Source organism: Peromyscus leucopus, chromosome 16_21 (genome assembly GCF_004664715.2).
Source record: "Peromyscus leucopus breed LL Stock chromosome 16_21, UCI_PerLeu_2.1, whole genome shotgun sequence".
Taxonomy (NCBI): domain Eukaryota; kingdom Metazoa; phylum Chordata; class Mammalia; order Rodentia; family Cricetidae; genus Peromyscus; species Peromyscus leucopus.
The window spans coordinates 57,463,959-57,485,587 of NC_051084.1; the positions used below are offsets into that span (position 1 = coordinate 57,463,959).

The window sequence follows — 21,629 nt, forward strand, 5'->3', positions numbered from 1 at the left end:
CTTTTTCTTCTGTCTTCCCTGCCCTAAAGCAGGCTCTGGCCACGCCTCTCCTCAGAAGACAGAAATGTATGGAAAAGAACAATCAGGCAAGGTTGGGGGTGGGGTGAGAGGAGGAGTTTTCACCCACTTAGAATGAAGAGAATGAAATTACAGCTCTCCAGCTAAGGCGGGAACACATTTCCCCTTTCTTTCCACCCCTCTCCACCCTCTTCCCTTCAGCCAGGGCTCAGAAAGCTTTCTTCTGCAGGCACTACTTTTTTATGCTTGAGAGTAAAAATGGAGGGAGTTTCTCAACTCATCCACCCAGCTTTAAATGGTATAATTTAAAACTGTGATATAAAAATAAAGGACTCTATTTAAAATATTTCGTAAGATCTATTTTTTGACCAAATGGTCTTTTGGATTTGGCTTCTCTTTTCCTATCGACACATCTTCCTGTTCTGGCTTCAGATCAACTTAATACGTGAGCAAAGGCAATGGCTTAATAGGAAAGCTTTGTTTCAAGCCCCAAACTTGACCCATCTGTCACCATCCCTAATCAAATGAGAAGCTAATGGATGGTAACCTATTCACTTCTCATGCTCTGAAAATAATATAAAGTGGTTGGCTTGGCTCCTTGCTTCTTTTCAGTGAACTTTTTACTAATCCCTTTAGTCTCTAGATTGAGAAGTGAGTTGTAGTGACAAAATTTTGGTATGGTCTTTATTGATAAAAGAAACTGGGTAATGTGAATAAATTATTTTATGTAGCATATCTCCAGTAATATGAATTCAAAATTAAAAGTGTCTTCAACCCCCCTGACCTCACTAATCTGAGTTGAACACCCGTGTTATAATTGCTGCCAGGTGTTTTTATATTTACATCGTCTTTATGTGCTTTTATTCTTAAGTAAATCATTTATAACCTATTTAAGATTTTCTGAGATTGGGTATGCAATAAGTATTTTGACCCTAAGTATCTTAACAGCAAAACTCTCTTAAGGTGTGGTAACAAGAATATCTAGAGTTTTTCTGGAGGGAGATATTCTTTCCTTTAAATGGATATTCTTTCAAAGATGTCTGCACCCCTTTCCTGCAAAAGCATTGCTGCTAAGCTGGGCATAATCGTGTATGTCTTCTTCCCCACTGCTTGGGAAGCAGAGGCAGGTGGACCTCTGTGAGTTTGAAGCCGGCCTGGTCTCCATGGTGAGTTCTAGGACAGTTAGTGTTACATAATGAGACCCTGTGTCAAAATAAAGCAAAACTTAATGCTGCTAAAATAATTAATGGTTCATTCTGGTGATATTATTTTGATATCACCAGATATTATTTTGATATTAACAGAACCCTTATCATAGCTATAGTAAAGTACCAAACTTAGAAATATAATGTTTATTAAAAGATAGCAAGCTTGAGACACCTCTTTAATATCCTGTTGGAACAAGAGATTTTCTGCATTGAGTTCAGCATTTCCCTACCAGTGGACTGAACTTTGTTTTTGATTCTGCTGATAGTTTAAAGGACATCAGACCTGTGTAGCCCTGGCTGTCCTAGAACTCACTCTGTAGACCAGACTGGCCTCAAACTCACAGTTCCACCTGTCTATGGGAGATCAGCTCCCACCTTTTGAAGAGTTCTTATAAGTGGAGGAGAGAAGAATTAAGAAATGATAGAAAGAGAGACCTACATGACAAGAAGAAAGAGAAACACAGGATAGCTTTTGGAGGGCCTGGACCAATACCCTCCAGCTTCATCCTTTATTCAAAAGAGGTAATGTACAGCCAAGTGTAGCCCCTTCCAGACACCTGGTAACCACGCCCGTGGTCAAATCATCCCATTATGCAGCCCTGCTGGGTAAAACAAGTCCTGATTCTCTGACCCTGAGTAAGTTCTCACTAGAGAGAACACCTGTCTCAGCCTCCCAAGTGCTGGAATTAAAGGCATGCGCCACCACTACACAGCAAGATTATATCTTTTGTGGTACCTTATTGGGGAATATGTCAGAAATCAAAGAAGGGAAAAGATGGGTTTGTGCACTGAGATGGCTTATTAAAGGCAGAAAAATCACCAGTAGCATATGCCTTTAACCCCCTCGCTCAGAAGGCAGAAGCATGCAAATCTGTCATTTTGAGACCATCCTGGTCTACACAGAAAATTCCAGGACAGCCCAGTTTACATAATGAAGCCCCATCTCAAAAACATAAAATAAATAAATAAACAAAAAAGAAATTCCCAAACAGGAGAGGAAAATCAATATTACTCTGCCTGTGTGGAGAGGAATAGGATCTGTGATTTTATGCCATGAGTCATTTACCCAATGGTAATGAGCTGGTACAAACATGTCCACTGATCTCACACTGCTTCCTGCCATCTCTCTCTGTCTCTCTCTGTCTCTGTCTCTGTCTCTGTCTCTCTCTGTCTCTCTCTCTCTCTCTCTCTCTCTCTCCAATCATCTACAGAAAGAATTTCCAATCTCTTCACATGTATTCAAACCTCCGATTTCTCATTCTTAGCTTTCACAGCTGACCCTATTCCTACTTGAAGAACAAAAGTGGAAGGCATCCCAAATTGAGTGTCTCAACTTTCAGCCACAGAGTATGCTAATTCATTGGCATGACACCCAGCCTTTGTTACCTTTCATCTGCTCCAAACTCTTCTTTATCAGAGACTAGTCCTTCTGTGTTTCAGATTCTATTTTCTGTGCTCTCAGATTATCATAGCACGTGTGGCTATTACCCTCTTCTCCTGATTTACAAGCATTTCCCTGATTCCTCACCTAACATTTAAACACATTTAGCACTTCCCATTGGAAAAATCCCGTGCCCACCTCTCCTTCCATTAATTATAAATTATAAAAAGCTCTGACAACCAGAGCTTATAGTGATTAAGTGCTTAATGTGTGCCAGACATACAGATATATTCTATGGCTGTTGTTCCATGAATTTGTTGAGAGAAGGGTGCAGGCATCCCACCAAGGTATGCCCAGATTAGAAGCTTCCACTTCACTCCTACTGATGGAGATTGAACCATGGAGTGGGGTGGGGGGTTAGTGTGGACCTTCCTCTTCCATTGATCTTCCTTGAGAGACTGAGAGATAGCCTCAGGTAGGGTTCATAGGAATGAAGAGACCATGGATTTGATGTGTCACTACTAGATAATTGAATAGGAACTGATAATTGATTAAATGTGGAAACATTTCAAGGATGATATCTTGTTAGTGTTAATAGGGTCCTTTCTCTGCTACCAATTACTGGAGAAAGAACAGGTTCAAGAGGGAGGGCGGCGGGGAGTTCATTTTGAGACACGTTGGACTAGAAATATTCGCGTAGCACAGATGTAGGTAAATAGGAATGTGGAAGATAGTCACAAATGGAAGGAACCAATCTCAAATTGTTTCTTTGGAAACAGTTTCTATCCATAAATCGCCACACTCAAGATTCCAGACAACGCCCGATATTGGCAGGTAGCATAATTCAGTTGGTCAGTTGGTTAGCAACAGGAATTTCCTCCCACATGTTTTGAGGGTGCCAAAGCAGAGTCAGCTGTAGACGGCTTTCTTTCCTGCACACTGCCAATGACAAGATTACTATAATTTGCCTTTTTTTTTTTTTTCGTTGTTCTAAAATTCTCCGGAATATTAGTCATTCACTTAATGATTTCATTGCAGGTTCTGTAAGGAAGTCTGCCCATTTAAATGGCATTCTAAATGAGAGTATGCAACCAAGGCAAATGTTTCATTTCTATTAATCTTTCTAGGGTAACGTCAGAATTGCATCCAGGCAAGGTACTATAAGAAAACCGAGAAGATGCATGGTACCTATTACTAATAGTATTGAGATTCTGCCAACCTCTCAGAAGTTTGCAGTGATACAGTTAACTGTCCATCGTAGATATTTTCTTTACTTTGTACAGGTAAATGAAGGCAGCTGTGAGACGCTGGATACTTAGTGGAAGATCAGACATTTGGCAGCTTCTGTCGCCAAAAGTCAGTCTATGACTGAACTGCTGACTCGGTGCCCTGGATGCCCATTAGGGTCACCTGGGAGCCTTAGGAATTCTGTTGCTTAAGTTGAACCCCAGTCAGAAGGCAACGGTCTGAAGCCCGGCAATGGAACTAACGCACTCATGCATTTTTAGAGATCCCAGTGAGAGGAGCGTACATCGAGGTCAAAAAATACTAGTGTGCTGCTAAAACATAGGCTCTTTTCTCCCCCACTCCAAAACGTAGTTTCACTCCACATTCCAGCAGGACCCTTGAGAAAACATGATGAACAGTATAAATGTCTTCTTGACAGTAAAAATGTTCTTCTCCTTTATAAGTCATCCAAGAAGCATTTTCAAAGCCTGGGTATCGCAGCAACTGTGCTGCCATTTTGTTTGCTGTGTGCACTACAAGCTGAAAACAACTGTAAATGCTTTCAAGACACACACACACACATATACATATATATGTAAATATATATATTTACATTTATTTGTTGTGTGTGTGTGCTGTAGCACATGTGTGAAGGTTAGTTGACAATTTGTGGAAGTCGGTTCTGTCCTTCTACCATCTGAGGTATTTTGACATCTATGGAACAGGTTTTACTCTCTGCTCACACCTATCTGGCATCTATTTTTTAATACCACTGCCTTATTTCATATGAAATTCATAACTAGCAAATAAGATATTAAAGATTCTCATAATTAACACCGCTTTTATAATTCATTCATCTAATTATTTTGTGTTATATTTCACTATCTTTTCAATTTTATACATTTAGAGTTTGTCTTCTGGCAGAGTTCTTGATTATGCAGAAAATAATGTCCTTCAAATTTCATAAAGAAAGTGGTGGGAGATATTATGTTGTTTCTTCGGTATAGCTCTGGGCGATTTCTCATTTTTGTTTGTTTTTGTTTCATTCTATGTTCTTTGTTCTGTTTTGTTTAGACAAAGTTTCACAAGGTAGCCTAGGCTGACTATGAACTCAAGAACCAATTGCCTTTGCCCTTAACTCTTCAAGCTCCACTTACTGGTGAACAAAATCTCACAAGCGAGAACTAGAGCTCATCGTAGCTCTTCCGCTAATGCTTCCCATTACTTCAAAGAGGATGTACAAGACCCGAGCTAAGTATTTGGGTCAAGGAGAAGTATTGTTAAATGCCTAAAAATAATAGTGTGATCAGTATGTTACATGTTACAGCAATTATGGAATAAGAGAAATTAGATACCATGACATTAATATTGAAGTTTCTGTTTGGATTCCTCATGTAATAGTTTCCATTTAATTTTATGAAATAGTGGACCTTTTTTCCTATTGGATTTTATGAATTATGCCATTATGATTAGGTCCTCTCTCCAGGTGACCTCAAAGGATATTTGTTGGTGGCATCTATACAACAACAAAAATACACTTGAAAATGGCACATTTATCTGTTTTCTTTAATGATGATTTGGATGATAATCATTTCTACATTGATACACATTTACCAGCTATAGTCACTGTATGTGAAAAATATTTTGGAGTGACTTCAAATGTATTACTTAGCAGGGAGTCAACATTAGCATACTCGGAGTTCTTTGGCATACAGGGAAGTACATGGTGGTCAAAAGAGCGTATCATTCTTCTTTTCTGACCTAGGTATCTTAGTTATGCCATTTCTCAGAGCCCCACTGCCTCCTGTGGCAGATCTTCCCATTTCAGTGCTACTACAAAATCAGTGTTGAAGATGGAAAGGTTTCTGATAAGTTAGGTTTCCCATCATCCATTAGAAGGTAGTCAAATATCTTCAGATGTGTTTGTTTTACCAATGAAAAATTCATACAATTGACTAAGCTCCTAATGTGACATAATTATTAAGCAAACTCACACTCATTGAGTATATATTACCTTTGTTTAAAGCCTCTTTTATCCATTATCTTATTTATCCTCACCATAATTTATTTTTAGATTACAAGAACTAACATCTTCTGAAAATGTAAATCCACATTTATTAGAGTCCAAACTTAAAAAAAAAAAAAAGCTACCTTCAAACTTGTTTTGATGACTAGTAAGGATGTCTCCTCATGCTGTCAAGGAATGGCCTGTATTCCAAGATTACAATGTTCATGTCCCACATATGTGAGTCTCATAACAGATGTCATTTTAATTAAGTTTTTTCTTTTTTTTTTCATCTTTTTTTAAAATTATATAATTTAATTTAATTTTACATATCAGCCATGGATTCCCTTTTTCTCCCCCTCCCCCCGCCCCTCCCTGCCTTTCCCCCAGCCCACCCCCCATCCCCATCTCCTCCAGGGCAAAGACTCCCCCGAGGATTGAGTTTCAGTCCAGGCAGGTCCAGTCCCCTCCTCCCATGCTGAGCCAAGTGTCCCTGTATAAGCCCCAGGTTCCAAACAGCCAGCTCATGCACTAAGGAGAGGTCCCGATCCCAGTGCCTGGATGCCTCCCAAACAGATAAAGTTAATCAACTGTCTCACTTATCCAGAGGGCCTGATCCAGTTGGGGGCTCCTCAGCTATTGGTTCATAGTTCATGTGTTTCCATTCATTTGGCTATTTGTCCCTGTGCTTTTTCCAATCTTGGTCTCAACAATTCTCGCTCATACAAACCCTCCTCTTTCTCGCCAATTGGATTCCTGGAGCTCCACCTGGGGCCTGGCCATGGATCTCTGCATCCACTTCCCTCAGTCATTGGATGGGGTTTCTAGCACGACAATTAGGGTGTTTGGCCATCCTATCACCAGAGTAGGTCAGTCTGGGATGTCTCTCGACCATTGCCAGTAGTCTATTGTGGAGGTATCTTTGTGGATTTCTGTGGACCTCTCTAGCACTTTTCTTCTTCCTATTCTCATGTGGTCTTCATTTATTATGGTCTCCTATTCCTTGTTCTCTCTCTGTTCTTGATCCAGCTGGGATCTCCTACTCCCCTAAGCTCTCTTTCCCTTGACCCTTGACCTTCATTACTCCTACTCACGTCCAGGTTGTTCATGTAGATCTCATCCATTTCTCTGTCATTGAGCGATCCCTGTGTCTTTCTTGGGGTCCTGTTTTCTAAGTAGCCTCCCTGGAGTTGTGAGTAGCAGTCTAGTCATCTTTGTTTTACATCTAGTATCCTCCTATGAGTGAGTACATACCATATTTGTCTTTCTGAGTCTGGGTTACTTCACACAGGATAATTTTTTCTAGATCCATCTATTTCCCTGCAAACCTCATGATGTCATTGTTTTTCTCTGCTGAGTAGTATTCCATTGTGTATATGCACCACCTTTTATTTATCCATTCTTCAGTTGAAGGGCATCGAGGTTGTTTCCAGGTTCTGGCTATTACAAACAATGCTGATATGAACATAGCTGAATAAGTGCCCTTGTGGTATGATTGAGCATTCCTTGGGTATATGCCCAAGAGTGGTATAGCTGGATCTTCGGGGAGATTGATTCCCAATTTTCTAAGAAAGCACCATATTGATTTCCAAAGTGGTTGTACAAGCTTGCATTCCCACCAGCAGTGGAGGGGAGTTCCCCTAGTTCCACATAACTCTCCAGCATAAGCCGTCTTCAGTGATTTTGATCTTAGCCATTCTGACAGGTGTAAGATGGTATCTCAGAGTCGTTTTGATTTGCATTTCCCTGATGATTAGGGATGTTGAGCAATTTCTTAGATGTCTTTCAGTCATTTGAGCTTCCTCTGTTGAGAATTCTCAGGAGGCATCACGATCCCTGACCTCAAGCTCTACTATAGAGCTACAGTAATAAAAACAGCTTGGTACTGGCATAAAAACCAACATGTGGACCAATGGAATCGAATTGAAGACGCTGACATTAATCCACACACCTATGAACATATAATTTTTGACAAAGAAGCCAAAAGTGTACAATGAAAAAAAGAAAGCATCTTCAACAAATGGTGCTGGCATAACTGGATATCAACGTGTAGAAGGCTGCAAATAGATCCATATCTGTCACCGTGCACAAAACTTAAGTCCAAGTGGATCAAAGACCTCAACATAAATCCAGTTACTCTGAACCTGCTAGAAGAGAAAGTAGGAAGTAGCCTTGAACACACTGGCATAGGAGATCACTTCCTAAATATAACACCAGTAGCACAGACACTGAGAGAAACAATCAATCAATGGGACCTCTTGAAACTGAGAAGCTTTTGTAGAGCAAAAGATATGGACAACAAGGCAAAACAACAGCCTGCAGATGAGAAAAGGTCTTCAACAACCCCACATCTGACAGAGGACTGATATCCAGAATATATAAAGAACTCAAGAAATTAGACATCAAAATGCCCAACAGTCCAATTAAGAAATGGGCTATTGGACTAATTAAGTTTTTGTAAACAAAACAACAACAACAACAAAAAAAAAACCAGTAGGTTAATCCATGAAACTACATAAATAACTAAATAATTTGGCTCATGCACTAAAATGTTATAGAATACAGTATATCCTATAGATGTGGTCTGTAGATGCTACCACTTTTTCTGAATTTCAAACATTATGCTGAAACACTTCAGTCCATTATTCTTGTTTTTTTCTTTATATTTTAGCAAAACCAAGTTTCTCTGTATTCTATATTTCATGTAATTTTTGCATTTTGTATCTCTCTTTAAAAGGCTCATTTTTTATTTTTAAAGTATCTACAAGCTAAATGTATAGCATTGCTTAATTTCTTTTTCGCATTTAAGTGGTAGGAATGGGGAAATCTTATTAGACTCTTGAAAACCTTTCCAAGTAAAAAGCAATAAAAAATTCTATTTCACACTAAGAAACTCACCTCTGGAACTGTATAATATTTTTCAAAGTAAAGCTAACCAATAATTAAGGATTGAAAAAAATGGTAAAAATAGACTTCCTAATAAATCTCAAAGAAATAAAAAAAGCAAGCCTGCCTTGTGCTCCCAATACTCAGAAGATGAAAACTAGTTCAGGGAAATCCTGTTTCAAAAAATAAATAAATAAGAAGGAAAGAAAGAAAAACCATGAGTAAGCAACATTAGAAATGAAATGGTTTAAGTTGTAATAAAAGAATTGAAATTCACGTGGCATGGATAACTCCCTTGGAAAACACAAATTTCCAAAACTAACTCAAGAGCAAATAAGTCACTCATTGAGAGCTTTAATTAGATGACTTATGGTATTCTAGAGCTTTCAAGATACAGAAGCATTTAAGACCATAGTTTCAAAAATCATAGTTCAAGTTTCAATGTTTTAAAAATTCTATTCATTAGCATTGGAAATCAGAATTTTTGTGGAAGAAGAATTGAAGGAGATTCCAGACATCAAGGATAGGAGAGAGTCATAAGGAAACTGATGTGTAGCTTAACATTTCAAGAAATTTGACCACAATTGGAAACTAAGGGAAAACAAAAATAACAAAAAGGAGCTTTAGTTGGCTTAAAAGAGATCTTTCAACACATTTATTTATAGGGGAAGATGTTATACAAACAAGCTATCTAAAGGAGACTTTAAAGTTGACCTATATGTAATTAAGTATAAGCACTGTTTCTGATGATAAAAAATCAGAATAGTGGTTACCCTTGGATGGACAGTAGTGACTGACAAGCACGCAATGCTCTACATTTTGGCGTGTCTAGTTATATGGTGAATTCATTTACAATATGTCATGTGTCTTCTGTCATCAATAAGTCAATAAGCATATAGACTTGTAGAATGTATTAAGCTTTACTACATTTCATGATACGGTAATTTAAAATTCACCCTTTCCCCCAAAAGAATACTTGCTCTGAATCATATTTTCTACATGTATGATGTTGGGTTTGTTTGTTGATTTGTTTGTTTGTTTGCTTTGAGAAAGGGTTTCTCTGTGTAGCCCTGCCTGTTCTGCAACTTGCTCTGTAGACCAGACTGGCCTCAAACTCAGAGATCTGCCTGCCTCTGCTTCCTGAGTGATTGAATTAAAGGCATCCACCATCACACCCAGCTTGTATGACGTCATTTAACTGTTACAGCCATTTTATGAGGTGGATTTTCTTAGCCTTAATTTTCAGTGAGAGAAAAAGCAGCCCAGAAACTTCAGTAATTGAAACAGGCAGTGTGTGGCTGCAGAGCTGAAATGCCTGCTTACCCTCTTGCATTGTGTAATGGAAGGGGAACATGTGCTTTGGGCTAGGGAGGAGCTTCAGACTGGAGGTATGGAGAGTATGAAGAGGTGGTCTGTCCTTTATCAATAACATAGGAAGTGAGACCATATCATAACAACAATAAAGAGCAGCACTGGACTCTGAGAAGGGTAGCGGTTGTGAGGACCCAGTGATCATGAGGACCCATACTACCCTGCACTTACTCTATCCTGCACTTGTCTGCGACTGACAGCTGGGTCCCAAGTCCTTTTTTATACTCAGCTTTCCTTCTGGCCACCTCAATTTTTGTTTCGTGAACAGTCATTACTGTTCCGGAAGCTGTGTGACTTGTAAACACTTGTCACTGCTCGCTCCTTACACCAGCACGGAAAAGCCCCTCTTCACCTCGCTTAATGTTTTTTATCTGATGGGATCACTGTCACATCTGCTTTCTGGATATTATTAGCATTTGATTGATATAGGTCTTTCTACCTCTTAATTTCCATCTTCCTGTGTCAGTGGTTTTGGGACTTTTTCACAAAACCATTGCAGAAATGGATTTTTTAAATAGAGTATGAAAGATTGGTTTGTTTTTTTTGTTTGTGTGTTTATTTGTTTGTTTACTTTTTATTAATGAGTTTAAAGTGATTGTGATTTATATTATTTAGAAAAATTTTCCCTATTATCCTGATTCTGTTTCTTCCCTTTTTCCTTATCTTTAATTGAATTGATGTCTCTTAGTTTTATTTTTCTTTACTTACTTACAACTGCATTCTTTCTACTTTATAATGATTACCTTAATTTAACCGGGTTATCATAAGTGTTCAAATATATCTGTTGTATGTCACTCAGTCTCTCTAATATTCCAGAAGAGAAAAGGAGGCTTGGCCTGTTTTATTTTCCCATGTTCCCTTGCAGCCCTCATGTCTCTTCCCTTTTGGCCCTTGCTGGTATTATTTTGAATTCTTTATCTAGGTAGCTGTATTTTTAAGAATAAACAAAATATAGTAGATAAAATTTTATTTAGATTCAATATATTTTATTGCTTTTGTTTGCTGTCTGTCACTTAGCCCATTTCTTCCTCTTGAAGTTCTTATTGGTGGTTTTTATTGTCCAGCAATTCTTTTAGAGAGAACCTTAAAATAATCAACTTCAAAGTGCCTTTCAATTCTAAAAATATATTTCTGCCTGTCACTTGGATAATAGTTTGCCTAGGTATAGAATTCGAACTTCAAAGTTCTCTTCCATTAGAACAAGGACATTTTTTCACTTGTCTTCTTGGATCCTGCATGCCTCACAAGAAATTTAATATCACTCTGATTCTTATTCCTTTGTGAGTTACTGTTCTTTAAATTCTGACCACTTTGGAATTTTAGTCTTATTCCAGATGTTAACAAATTTTACGGCAGTGCATCTAGGAATGTGTATTTGTGTGTGTGTGTGTGTGTGTGTGTGTGTGTGTGTGTGTGTGTGTGTATGTGTGTGTGTGTGTGTCTTTCCTGTTTAATCTACCCTCTAGCTAAGATTGTATTCAGTTCTGAAGAATTCTTCCATAATATTTCCATAAATGCTGTCTGTGGTTGATATATTGTGCACCCCAATAAACCTATCTGGGGGTCAGAGAACAGAACAGCTATAATATTAAACATAGAGGTTAGGCAGTGGTAGCACACACCTTTAATCCTAGCATTCCAGAGGCAGAGATCCATCTGGATCTCTGTGAATTCAAAAAGCCACACTGGAAACAACCAGGCATGGTGACTCATGCCTTTAATCCCAGGAAGTGATGGCAGAAAGGAGAAAAGTATATAAGGTGTGAGGACCAGGAACTAGAGCTGGTTAAGCTTTTAGGCTTTTGAGCAACAGTTCAGCTGAGATTCATTCTGGATGAGGACTGAGAGGCTTCCAGTCTGAGGAAACAGATCAGCTGAGGAATTGGTGAGGTGAGGAGGCTGTGGCTTGTTCTGCTTCTCTGGTCTTCCAACATTCACCCCAATACCTGGCTCCAGGTTTGTTTTTTATTAATAAGACTCTTTAAGATTCATGCTACAGCTGTCTTTCTTTCGATTTCTTTATTGTTTTGTTTAAGAATTACTATTGAACCTATTTTAGAACTCCCATGACATTTACATATTGTCACACTTTTTCTTTCTGTGTTGTCCTTATCCAAATGCCCAGCACAGGGCTGAGCTATCTACCTTCAATCTGACTTCTTCTACTTTTGATTTTTTTTTTCTACAATTGCTTGTAGCTTCTGGTTCACTACAAGTAATATGTTTTCATCAGTTGCCTCCAGAAAATATTTTCTACTGTTCCTAAGAACTGGGGATAAAGGCTACCCATCAAGAAAAATGAGTAGTAAAAACAGAGTTCAATTTACTAAATTGAATTTGCTTTTGAGTCTTGTAATATAATAATAGCGCTCGTCAGCTGTGGCCGTTCAAGAGCAGAGCCGAGTTTGGCAAGGCAGGTCAAGCAAATTGTGATGATGAACTTGAGGGGCTAGTGAGTCTTAAATTTGGAACTGTGATGTATGAGGACCGGAAGATCGTGGGAGTTAAGAGCAGACTAAGAGAGCAAAGAAAGGGCTTTGTGACCCCAAGTCATTGTGGTGGATCAGGTGATTGCAATGATTGAAAAAGTGTCAACATAAGAACCTGAAAGAGATCATTCAAGTTGGAGGCTTATCAGTGAGAAAAGCCTTAGTACTGAGAAGACTTAGAGAACTGATCTATAGGGGTTGTTGAAGTAAAGTGTGCAGTGTATGAGGAGAAGAGATTAAGGAATCCTAACAATCACACACCAGAATAATGATGCCTGTGGAAACTGACAACATTTATGGAAAATAATGGCAGTCCCTTGAAAATTGCTCTTTATGAAAGTTGTCATTTACAAATTATGCTATTACAACTTGGCAAATATAACATGTGAACAACAACAACAAAAACTAGTGTGTGCTTTATATGATTCTTAAAAAATCTTTGGAACAGACAGCTTTCCTGAGGGGTGCTTTCCTGCCCACTGATTACAGGCCCATTTGTACTGACTCTTAAAGAAGGGAGTGACAGTTTGTCTTTGATACAGGCAGGACTCCGTGGAACCAGTTGTCAGTTAGGCAGTTCAAGACATCAGATCTCCTCCCTGAGACAGAAATATGGGTCAGATTGGCATCTTCCAATCAGGGCTAGACTCCTGCATTTCCTGACTTTTGTTTTATACTCCGGTGATTATGAGGGAGGAGTCCAGCTCTAGTGCCTTCAAGCCTGCTAATATCTAATTAGCACCCTAACGTCTTTAATTTTTTTGTCTCTTTTCAATTTCTGGAAAGGCTGACTGACGAAGGAAGAAATTGATTCTGTTGCTGGTTCTGGTTTATGAGGAGTTGTATTACAAGATGTACACAAAGAAGTCATACCAATGGGGAAATAAGTAGCAGCCTTTACTAAAATGAAGCCGCCGGTCATTTGCACGCAAGGCACGGCTAATGGCCTCACATTTAGGATGATTAGATTGCAGGAAGAAAAATATCTATGAAATCATAGCTGTGTACTGCCAGTGACTCAATTAGCTTTTCAGAATTACGTGATTAAGACGGGCAGGGCAATGTAGTAACATCAAATGCGACTATTAAATACTTCACAATGCACCCCACCTTTGCTGTAGACTATTGGCCAAACCTTATGTTGTATTTTGCTGTTATAACTTGGGTATCACACACATGTAAAAGCAAAGTTGTTTTTCCTTTCTTTTGGAAAGCTTTTGAGCTTGCCAGTATAATCTTCATATCAACACAGATATAACATGAAGAAAAAGAAGAAGAAGAAGAAGAAGAAGAAGAAGAAGAAGAAGAAGAAGAAGAAGAAGAAGAAGAATCATTATCATCATCGTTGGTTAAATAAGAGAGATAAAGAATGTAGCCAAAACAATTATACATGGTGTCTGCAACTTAAAGAAAGGACCATTTCCATAATTTTGTTTAAAAAAATCAACTGAAGCAGTAATTTTAATTTTCCTTGAGTTGAAATGCACAGTGTGGGTTCTCCTCATTAAAGAAACTGAGAACACAAATGGAATTAGGGCATGTATTTTTGTGTTGCACATATTGTATGAAGGATAGAGACTAGAGACAGTACGGTTTCTAATTTCTGTAAATAGTTTCTCTGGCACTGAGGACTTTTATGCGAAGTAAAAGTCCATCAGAAGTTTACCTCTTCAAGTGGGAAGTAGTAACAGATCCCTGTAGCCATAGAACTCAGGGGGCTGAGGCAGGAGGATGGCAAGCCAAAGGCTGTGTGGACTACATAGTGGGCTCTCCTCTCATTTGAGAACAAAGGAGAAGAGAGGACAGGAGGGGAGGAAGAGAAAAGCCCAGTTCCCTGAAACGGAGGTTCCTGCCCAGGCTGAGCGTATGTTTCCTTCTGCCTCCACAGAGCATCTGTACGACCACCACTGCATTCCTGCATTTTTTCTTCCTGGCTTCATTCTGTTGGGTTTTGACAGAAGCGTGGCAGTCATATATGGCTGTAACTGGGAAGATCAGGACACGGCTTATAAGGAAACGCTTTCTGTGCCTTGGATGGGGTAAGCATATTAATATACTTTTTATGCTTCATCACTATGACACTGAGAATAACATCATAAAAGTTTAAAAAGAGACTGTACCCAGGTTACTAAGGTGTCTAACTTGAAACATGAAGATGAAATACATGAGAGTAGCCATTTTGAAAACAGCCATGGGGTCATTTGGAACTTTATAAGGGAATAATTAATTAGCAAAGTTTTAGCTAGTAAACTAACACTCAGTGTACCTTCATGGTATACCTTGAGACCTGAGCTACCTAAAGTTGGAAAGACAATGTGTTCCCTACTGATGTTTTCTGAAAATGCAAAATGCTTTGAATTGTTTGGGCACCCAAATCATGTTATCCACAGGTTATATAATAAACCCTAGGTAACCTCTAAGTGTTCTATTTCCCCCCCCCAAAAAATCTCCAGACTGTTAAAAAATGAAGCATAGGGGAGGAGGAGTGGACCCTCAGTGAGGCAAGGAAACTTCACATGTCCTTAAGGAGTTTCTCAAAAGTAGACATGTACAATCTCTGCCAAACTAGGAATTCATTCATTCATTGCCCATCATTGGGAAACCTTTCCAATTGCTTCATGGCAGAGACATCTCAATGATCAGTGATTTCATGGGACTAGTTTGAATGAAAGCATAGTTAATTTTTTAAAAGCTAGTTTTAGAAAACACACAGATATTTCTGATGTTTGCCTTTGAGTTTTAAAATCCCCATAATGGGCCGGGCGGTGGTGGCGCACGCCTTTAATCCCAGCACTCGGGAGGCAGAGCCAGGCGGATCTTTGTGAGTTTGAGGCCAGCCTAGGTCTATAGAGCAAGATCCAGGAAAGACGCAAAGATACACAGAGAAACCCTGTCTCGAAAAACCAAATAAATAAATAAATAAATAAAATTAAATTAAATCCCCATAATGGGATAACTCTACATGAGTATATACAGAGACATACATGTACACATACACACATGCATCAGATGATGAGAACAGGTTTTTAAAAGGAACCTGGGCAATTCTGAGCTAGTGAAGTTACTACAAGACCAGAACAATTCATCCTGAAACACAGGATCAAAACCACTTAAAGATTATCTGCCAGCATTCAGCAGGAGTGTATCCATACTTAGTTGATGTATTAGGACTCTTTGTAGAAGCAAATGGGAAATTGAAGAATATGTTCTACTTAGAGTTTTGTAAGATTTTTGTCTAGATTCCATGACAAAGATCTTCTAAAATGATGGCAGTATTGAACCAAGGAACACTTTTGTTGTGAATTAGGACCATAGATCGAAGGAAAAGAGTACAAGTGCAGGAAGCTCTTTCTTAAAGAGTGATGAGTTCCTTGCCAGTAACCAATAGCTACCTTATTTAATATTGTTGTTAAAGATTTTGAAGAAAGGGTTTGCAGTTCATCTCCAAAGTTATAGGTAATATCAACATTCTCTGAGTAGGCAAAGAGTTATATATAATATCAGTGGAGAGAAGCACACCACAATCAATTTGGAAAACAAAGGAAATCCAATTTATATGAAATAAAGATTATTAATTCCTTAGGTGTTATTTAGGGTATCCATGTTTGTGTGTTTATTTCTAATGAACTCCATCCATTCAATCAAAATATTCAGTCAGCAAATGGAATGTAGGATGAAGGACCTCGGGAGGGGGAAGAGACAAAGAGTGCCTATGTATAATTTATGTTATGAATGTATAGCTCTCAGTCTTTATTTTAAAACGTGGTGACTTCCCTTGGTGTGCTCTTCACCGTTCTTGTCTTTAAAGCTGGTGAATGTACAGACTATCAGTAGATTCCCAGGAGAAAGAAAATAGCAAGAAGTGTGGGAGATAAGAAGAAAGATGACAGGCAGAGGGGCATGACAAGGGGATGATTAACTGAGGGGCTTCGTTTTAATAAAGAAAGCAAGCATGTTCTTCTTAGAAATGCTGCATGTCCAAATATGTTTATATGTGCAGTAAAGGAAATCTTAAGAATTGGTTTGGATTTTCAGGTAATTGAGTTCTCTATTCCTACATCCTTATTGTTATAAGTAAGTTGAAAAGAACGTGTTAAGTGAAAAAATTACTTTTGGGGTCTAATTATAAGTTGGACTTGGTATGGTCAATATGTGGCCAGCTGAACATTCCACTCTTCCAACAGTCCATCACACCAGGGCATCCAGTTTTCTGCCTTTCCGGTTTTATAACTATACATTTCCATTATATACTGCAAACCCCTGGGGGGGGGGATGACTTAAAAGATATCCTAAATCTGTGTTATTGCTTCTCTTGAAAACCAGGTGAGATGCAGTGGTAACCTAGCAACAGCAGGGCAGAGCACCCCGTCAGAAAAATCCACCTGACCTTGTAGTTTTGCACTTGAAAGTTTGTGATACAAGCATGCCTTGGGAGGTGACTCTTCCCACCAGAGTTGCTGGGATCTGAGTATTTGGAGTTTGTCCAGGCTCATCCTGGGCGAGTGTCCGCACTGTCTGTCACTGAGTATGAGATGTCACCTTGCTTTCCTTGCAGGACTGCCAGCTTTAGTCGTAGCCACATCTGTGGGCTTCACCAGGACGAAAGGATATGGCACGGATCACTAGTAAGTCTGTCTATGGTGCTAACCGTGTTGATAATTAAGGAAGTTACCATACAGGTTTTATTTGTCTTGCCTATGGATGTCATTCACTTTATCACTGAGACATTAACAATGCTAGAGGGTGGCTTATAGGCACAGAAGTAAGGAAGGCAATGCAGCTATTCAGAATCCTTGCTTCTGTTTCCAGTTCTTCCTAAGACCAGTATATTTTCCTTTAAAGATACATCAGTATGTACTATACATGTCAAAACTTAAGTACTCTCTGTTAGAATCAGTAAAATCTTGATGCTATTTTTCTGCTATGTTTTAGGATGTGACTCTTCCCTCAGCTTCAAATATCACTGATGTCTGTATCTATTATCATCAGCTATTATTACTTCAGGTTTTGTTGCTGTTTTATGGTGACGCATTGCAATTGATTAGTCAAGAGCCAGCTTCCATATTAGAAGATGCCTAGGCTATAGAAGAAATTAGAAAGGGGTATGATGGCCCATCTTATGCCTGTGATGCTCACAAAGTCCATGAAGCAATTTCTAGCAAAGATTAACTTTACTATTTCTAATTTGAAGCAATACACTTTCACCGTTTCCTACACCAGTTTTCATATTGAGTATATAATTGAGAAATGGAAAGTATGCACATTATTAAATAGATAAACATCACAATGTGACATTCTGTAATTGTTTCCAGGTTTAAGTTAGGAATTACTGATAATCAGGCCACATGTTGTACTCACCAAATTAAAAGTATATAAAAGGACATCATTTCACCTGCCCATCACAAAGACTTCTACTTAGAGCTGGGAAAACTCCTAGTTTTGGAATTCTTTTTTTTATTCAATCAATATCACTGAAAGAAAGTCCTAAGTGTTTATTTGAGGACTCTTATTTACTATAGAACAACTGCTTTAAGTTATTACTTTCTCTATTAAAGTAACTATTTAGGTGTAAATCAAGGATTTATAAAACACCTTACTGGTATTTATGGTTCCTAAGTTCAAAGGCATACCAAGCCATGTTTATCTTCAAACAAATGCACACATTTGTAAATGTGCATACTAATGTTTCTGCATGTATATATAACTAATAGATTAGAATTTTAATTAAGGTGTAACTCAGAGAGTCACACTGATGCTCTTAAATGTACTATGTTCTGAGTCTTGGCAAATACGTTCATTATGGAACCATGCCCTCAACAATTATAGAGCAGGTCATGGTTAGACAAACCACAGTACAGTCACTGCCCCATGGTCTAACTATTGAAGGCAGCTCACTGGTTACATGCACTGGGATGGTGGGAGGGACAAGCACAGTCCGTGAAGCAACGGCATGGCTGCTCACCAGTAGTGAGGTCCGGCCCCTCACGCTTTCCTCATCGCTCTCCCGGACTGAGGGCATCCCATGCTCCATCTGCACACAGCAGTGCTGTGCCCTCTGGCCGCTTCATTTCCTTTTGATTCAGAGAATGAGCATTTTTACTGGAAAGAATTCCATAGCCCCATCAGTGCAAACCTCCATCTCTTGGTGAAGTTAGTCCGTGGAACAAACACAGCTGCACTCATTCTAATTCACAATCTTACTCCCGTGAATTTCTTGGTAGTCTGGACAACAGTAAAATCAAAGGGAAAAAACACACACAAATCTGAGTTATCCATTTCTTGCCTTGATATCTTTTTTTTTAAATTTTTTAAGAGAGATTTTTCTCTTCATTTTACATATCAACCACAGATTTCCCTGTTCTCCCTCCTCCTGCCCTCCAGCCTTCCCCCCAAACCACCCCCCATTCCCACCTCCTCCAAGGCAAGGTCATCCATGGGGAGCCTGGCACATTCAGTTGAGGCAAGTGCAATCCCCTCCTTCCTGCACCAAGGCTTCACCAAGTGTCTCACCATACACACTAGGTTCCAAAAAGCCGGCTTTTAAGTTACTTTCTCCCAGTATCTCAGTGACCTCAAGGAAGACTTTCTAGACACGGTGACTGTTTTAAAGTCCCTCTGAAGGGGTCAGCCAGGGAGGTAAATCAACATTTCTTGTGATCATCTCTTTGCCATGAAAACAAAAGAAGAAATTGCAATATACAAATAATTTGTCTAAAACATTTTAACTGCCTCCAGGTAAAGCCCAGTGGTGAGGGGTATGTAGTGTTTCTTCCCCCATGAAATGCTCTAATTCTAGTGTTCCTACAGCTTCTAAGGTTTAAGTTATAAATCTTGGAAAGGCGCCAATACTACAAGGTCAGATTCTAGCCAATGCTGTTTGCACCACGATCCAGTGGCCTGATGCTTATCACTGATTTTTGTTAGTTTTATCTAATGCTATTTTTAGCTGCTGGCTGTCTCTTGAAGGAGGACTGCTGTATGCCTTCGTTGGACCTGCAGCCGCTGTTGTCCTGGTAAACTCTGAAATTCACTTACTTGATTGCTTAGCAAAAAAGAATTATTGCAGTGGTTCACTTAGAATGGCAATTTTGATGAAGTGTTTGGTGGGGAGAAATTTTAAAGTCCAACTACTTATTACTTTAATTTCAATATCAATTGCTTTCTATCTTATATTACTCTAAAATATTCATATTTAAGTACTAAAGATTATTAAACTTGGGAGAGTGGAATTCCTATTACTGTGATTTCAGATGTGTGAAGAAACTCAAGTGAACTTCAATTAATTACTCCTCTTCAATATATAAAATCCCATTCTTTATTATCATTGAACCTCTGTATTATTTTGTATAATGTTTTACATATGAATAGGAAGATTTATTCAAGAACGCCACTCCCAAATGTCTTTACCTATCTATCATCTATCCATCTGTATGTATATATATGTACATGTCAGTTTCACAAACTCAATGAGACAAAAATTTTAGAATGGATGTTTCATTGTTCCAGTCTGTTCTGTGTATTCTAGTATGTTCAGTAGCATCCCTCCCTCTGCCTACCACATCTCCAGACATTTTTTATATTCCCTATGGGTCAGTATTATTCCAAGTTAAAAACAACCAATAGATGTTAGGTACAAAGAATTTAATTATTTTCTTTTTAGAATAACAAATTATTTCCCTAATTAAAAAAATATAAGATGCAGAATCTTCTACCATCTTTCCATTCTCTCTCTCTCTCTCTCTCTCTCTTATAACCCCCCCTCTCTCTCTCTTATACCCCCACTTCTCTCTTATACTCACACATCATTCTGATGAAAATAAAGGAGGAAAGAAATGATATATTAAATATAAAGATTCACATCACTATTCAATTAGACTATCAGTTAGATAATTACCCTTCACTTCCTTGAGTGCTTCATTCAATAACTTGGAAGCTGGAAATGTCTTCCTTAATAACTCTATTTGAGTCTTCTTCCTTTAAAGATTGTTCGTTCTTTTAAGCTGTAACAGGGAACAAAAACTGCCCATGATTCACAAGAAAGAAACAAAACAAAACCATACCACTGAAGCCATAACTGTTACAAAAGAGCATAGGGAATTTGAAACTATTGCGAACACTTTTGTCTGTTGCATTGGATTTTTGTTAAATCAATTGAGTTCATTTCCTAGGCTGCTAGGTTAACATACATATAACCCTATAGTGAAGAAATGACCAGTATGCATATAATTGGAACACCAATACAATGTATCTCTACTGGTCATAAATCCTCTCATGTTTAAGTTGTGAGTTAAGAGAATCTATAGAACTTAAAAATGAAGTACAATGTGCGTTCTCTGGATGAGTGGTGTATTGCCCAGACACTGAGGGACATCTCCTAAATCACTGCCTAACAGACATGCTTTGGATCTTTCTCATATCAGCAATGGGACAGATTTCAGTCTTCTCTTAACAGAGGAGGAACAGTTGCATGAGAGTCTGTAGCCCACTGATCATAGAGGGTAAAGGGCTAAGTTAGGTGAAAGAGAAAGACTCTCTTCTTTGATTTTCTTGGTTGTCACATGGGGATGGGTATTCATCATCATCACCTTCTACTCATGTGCCTCACAATTTTACTCAAAAGAACATTTTCTTACTGATTTTGATTCATCCCTATTATGCAAATAAAAAAGTGAAAGTAAGGAAGTCTGAAAAATGTTGATAAGTGCTCAGGAGAGTGTATTTTAAGAATTAATGCCTGTCTCCATCTCCTGATGGATTCTGGAGATTGAATAGGCTTTCCCTTCTTAGAGAATATAATGTATCAGAAAGCCCCTGACCCTGGGATAGAGCAGTCGCATAGCTGCTATGACCATCTAGCCATTCTGTCTTCGCTGCTGGGGACAGTGGCAAATCCCAAGTGCCTTTGCCTGCCTAGACTCAGCCCAGCCCCTTACTGGAAGATTTAAAATACGTTGGCTTTTAAGCATAGAATAAAACTCATTTAGCCCATCATTTTATTCAAAGTTTCCTCTAAAAGAATAAGACCAGATTAATTTGGGGGTTTG

At 38.6% G+C, this 21,629-nt stretch overlaps 1 protein-coding gene across 4 annotated transcripts in view; it reads left to right on the forward strand.

Annotated features, from left to right (window-relative positions):
• Positions 1-21,629, forward strand: part of Adgrb3 (adhesion G protein-coupled receptor B3) — a 738,549-nt gene that overhangs the window by 664,834 nt on the left and 52,086 nt on the right. For all 4 annotated transcript variants that reach the window (XM_028868115.2, XM_028868116.2, XM_028868112.1 and 1 more), the window contains 3 exons: positions 14,474-14,624; positions 17,141-17,210; positions 19,532-19,598. In XM_028868115.2, coding sequence (XP_028723948.1) covers positions 14,474-14,624; positions 17,141-17,210; positions 19,532-19,598 — 288 coding nt within the window. The remainder of the gene's footprint in view (positions 1-14,473; positions 14,625-17,140; positions 17,211-19,531; positions 19,599-21,629) is intronic.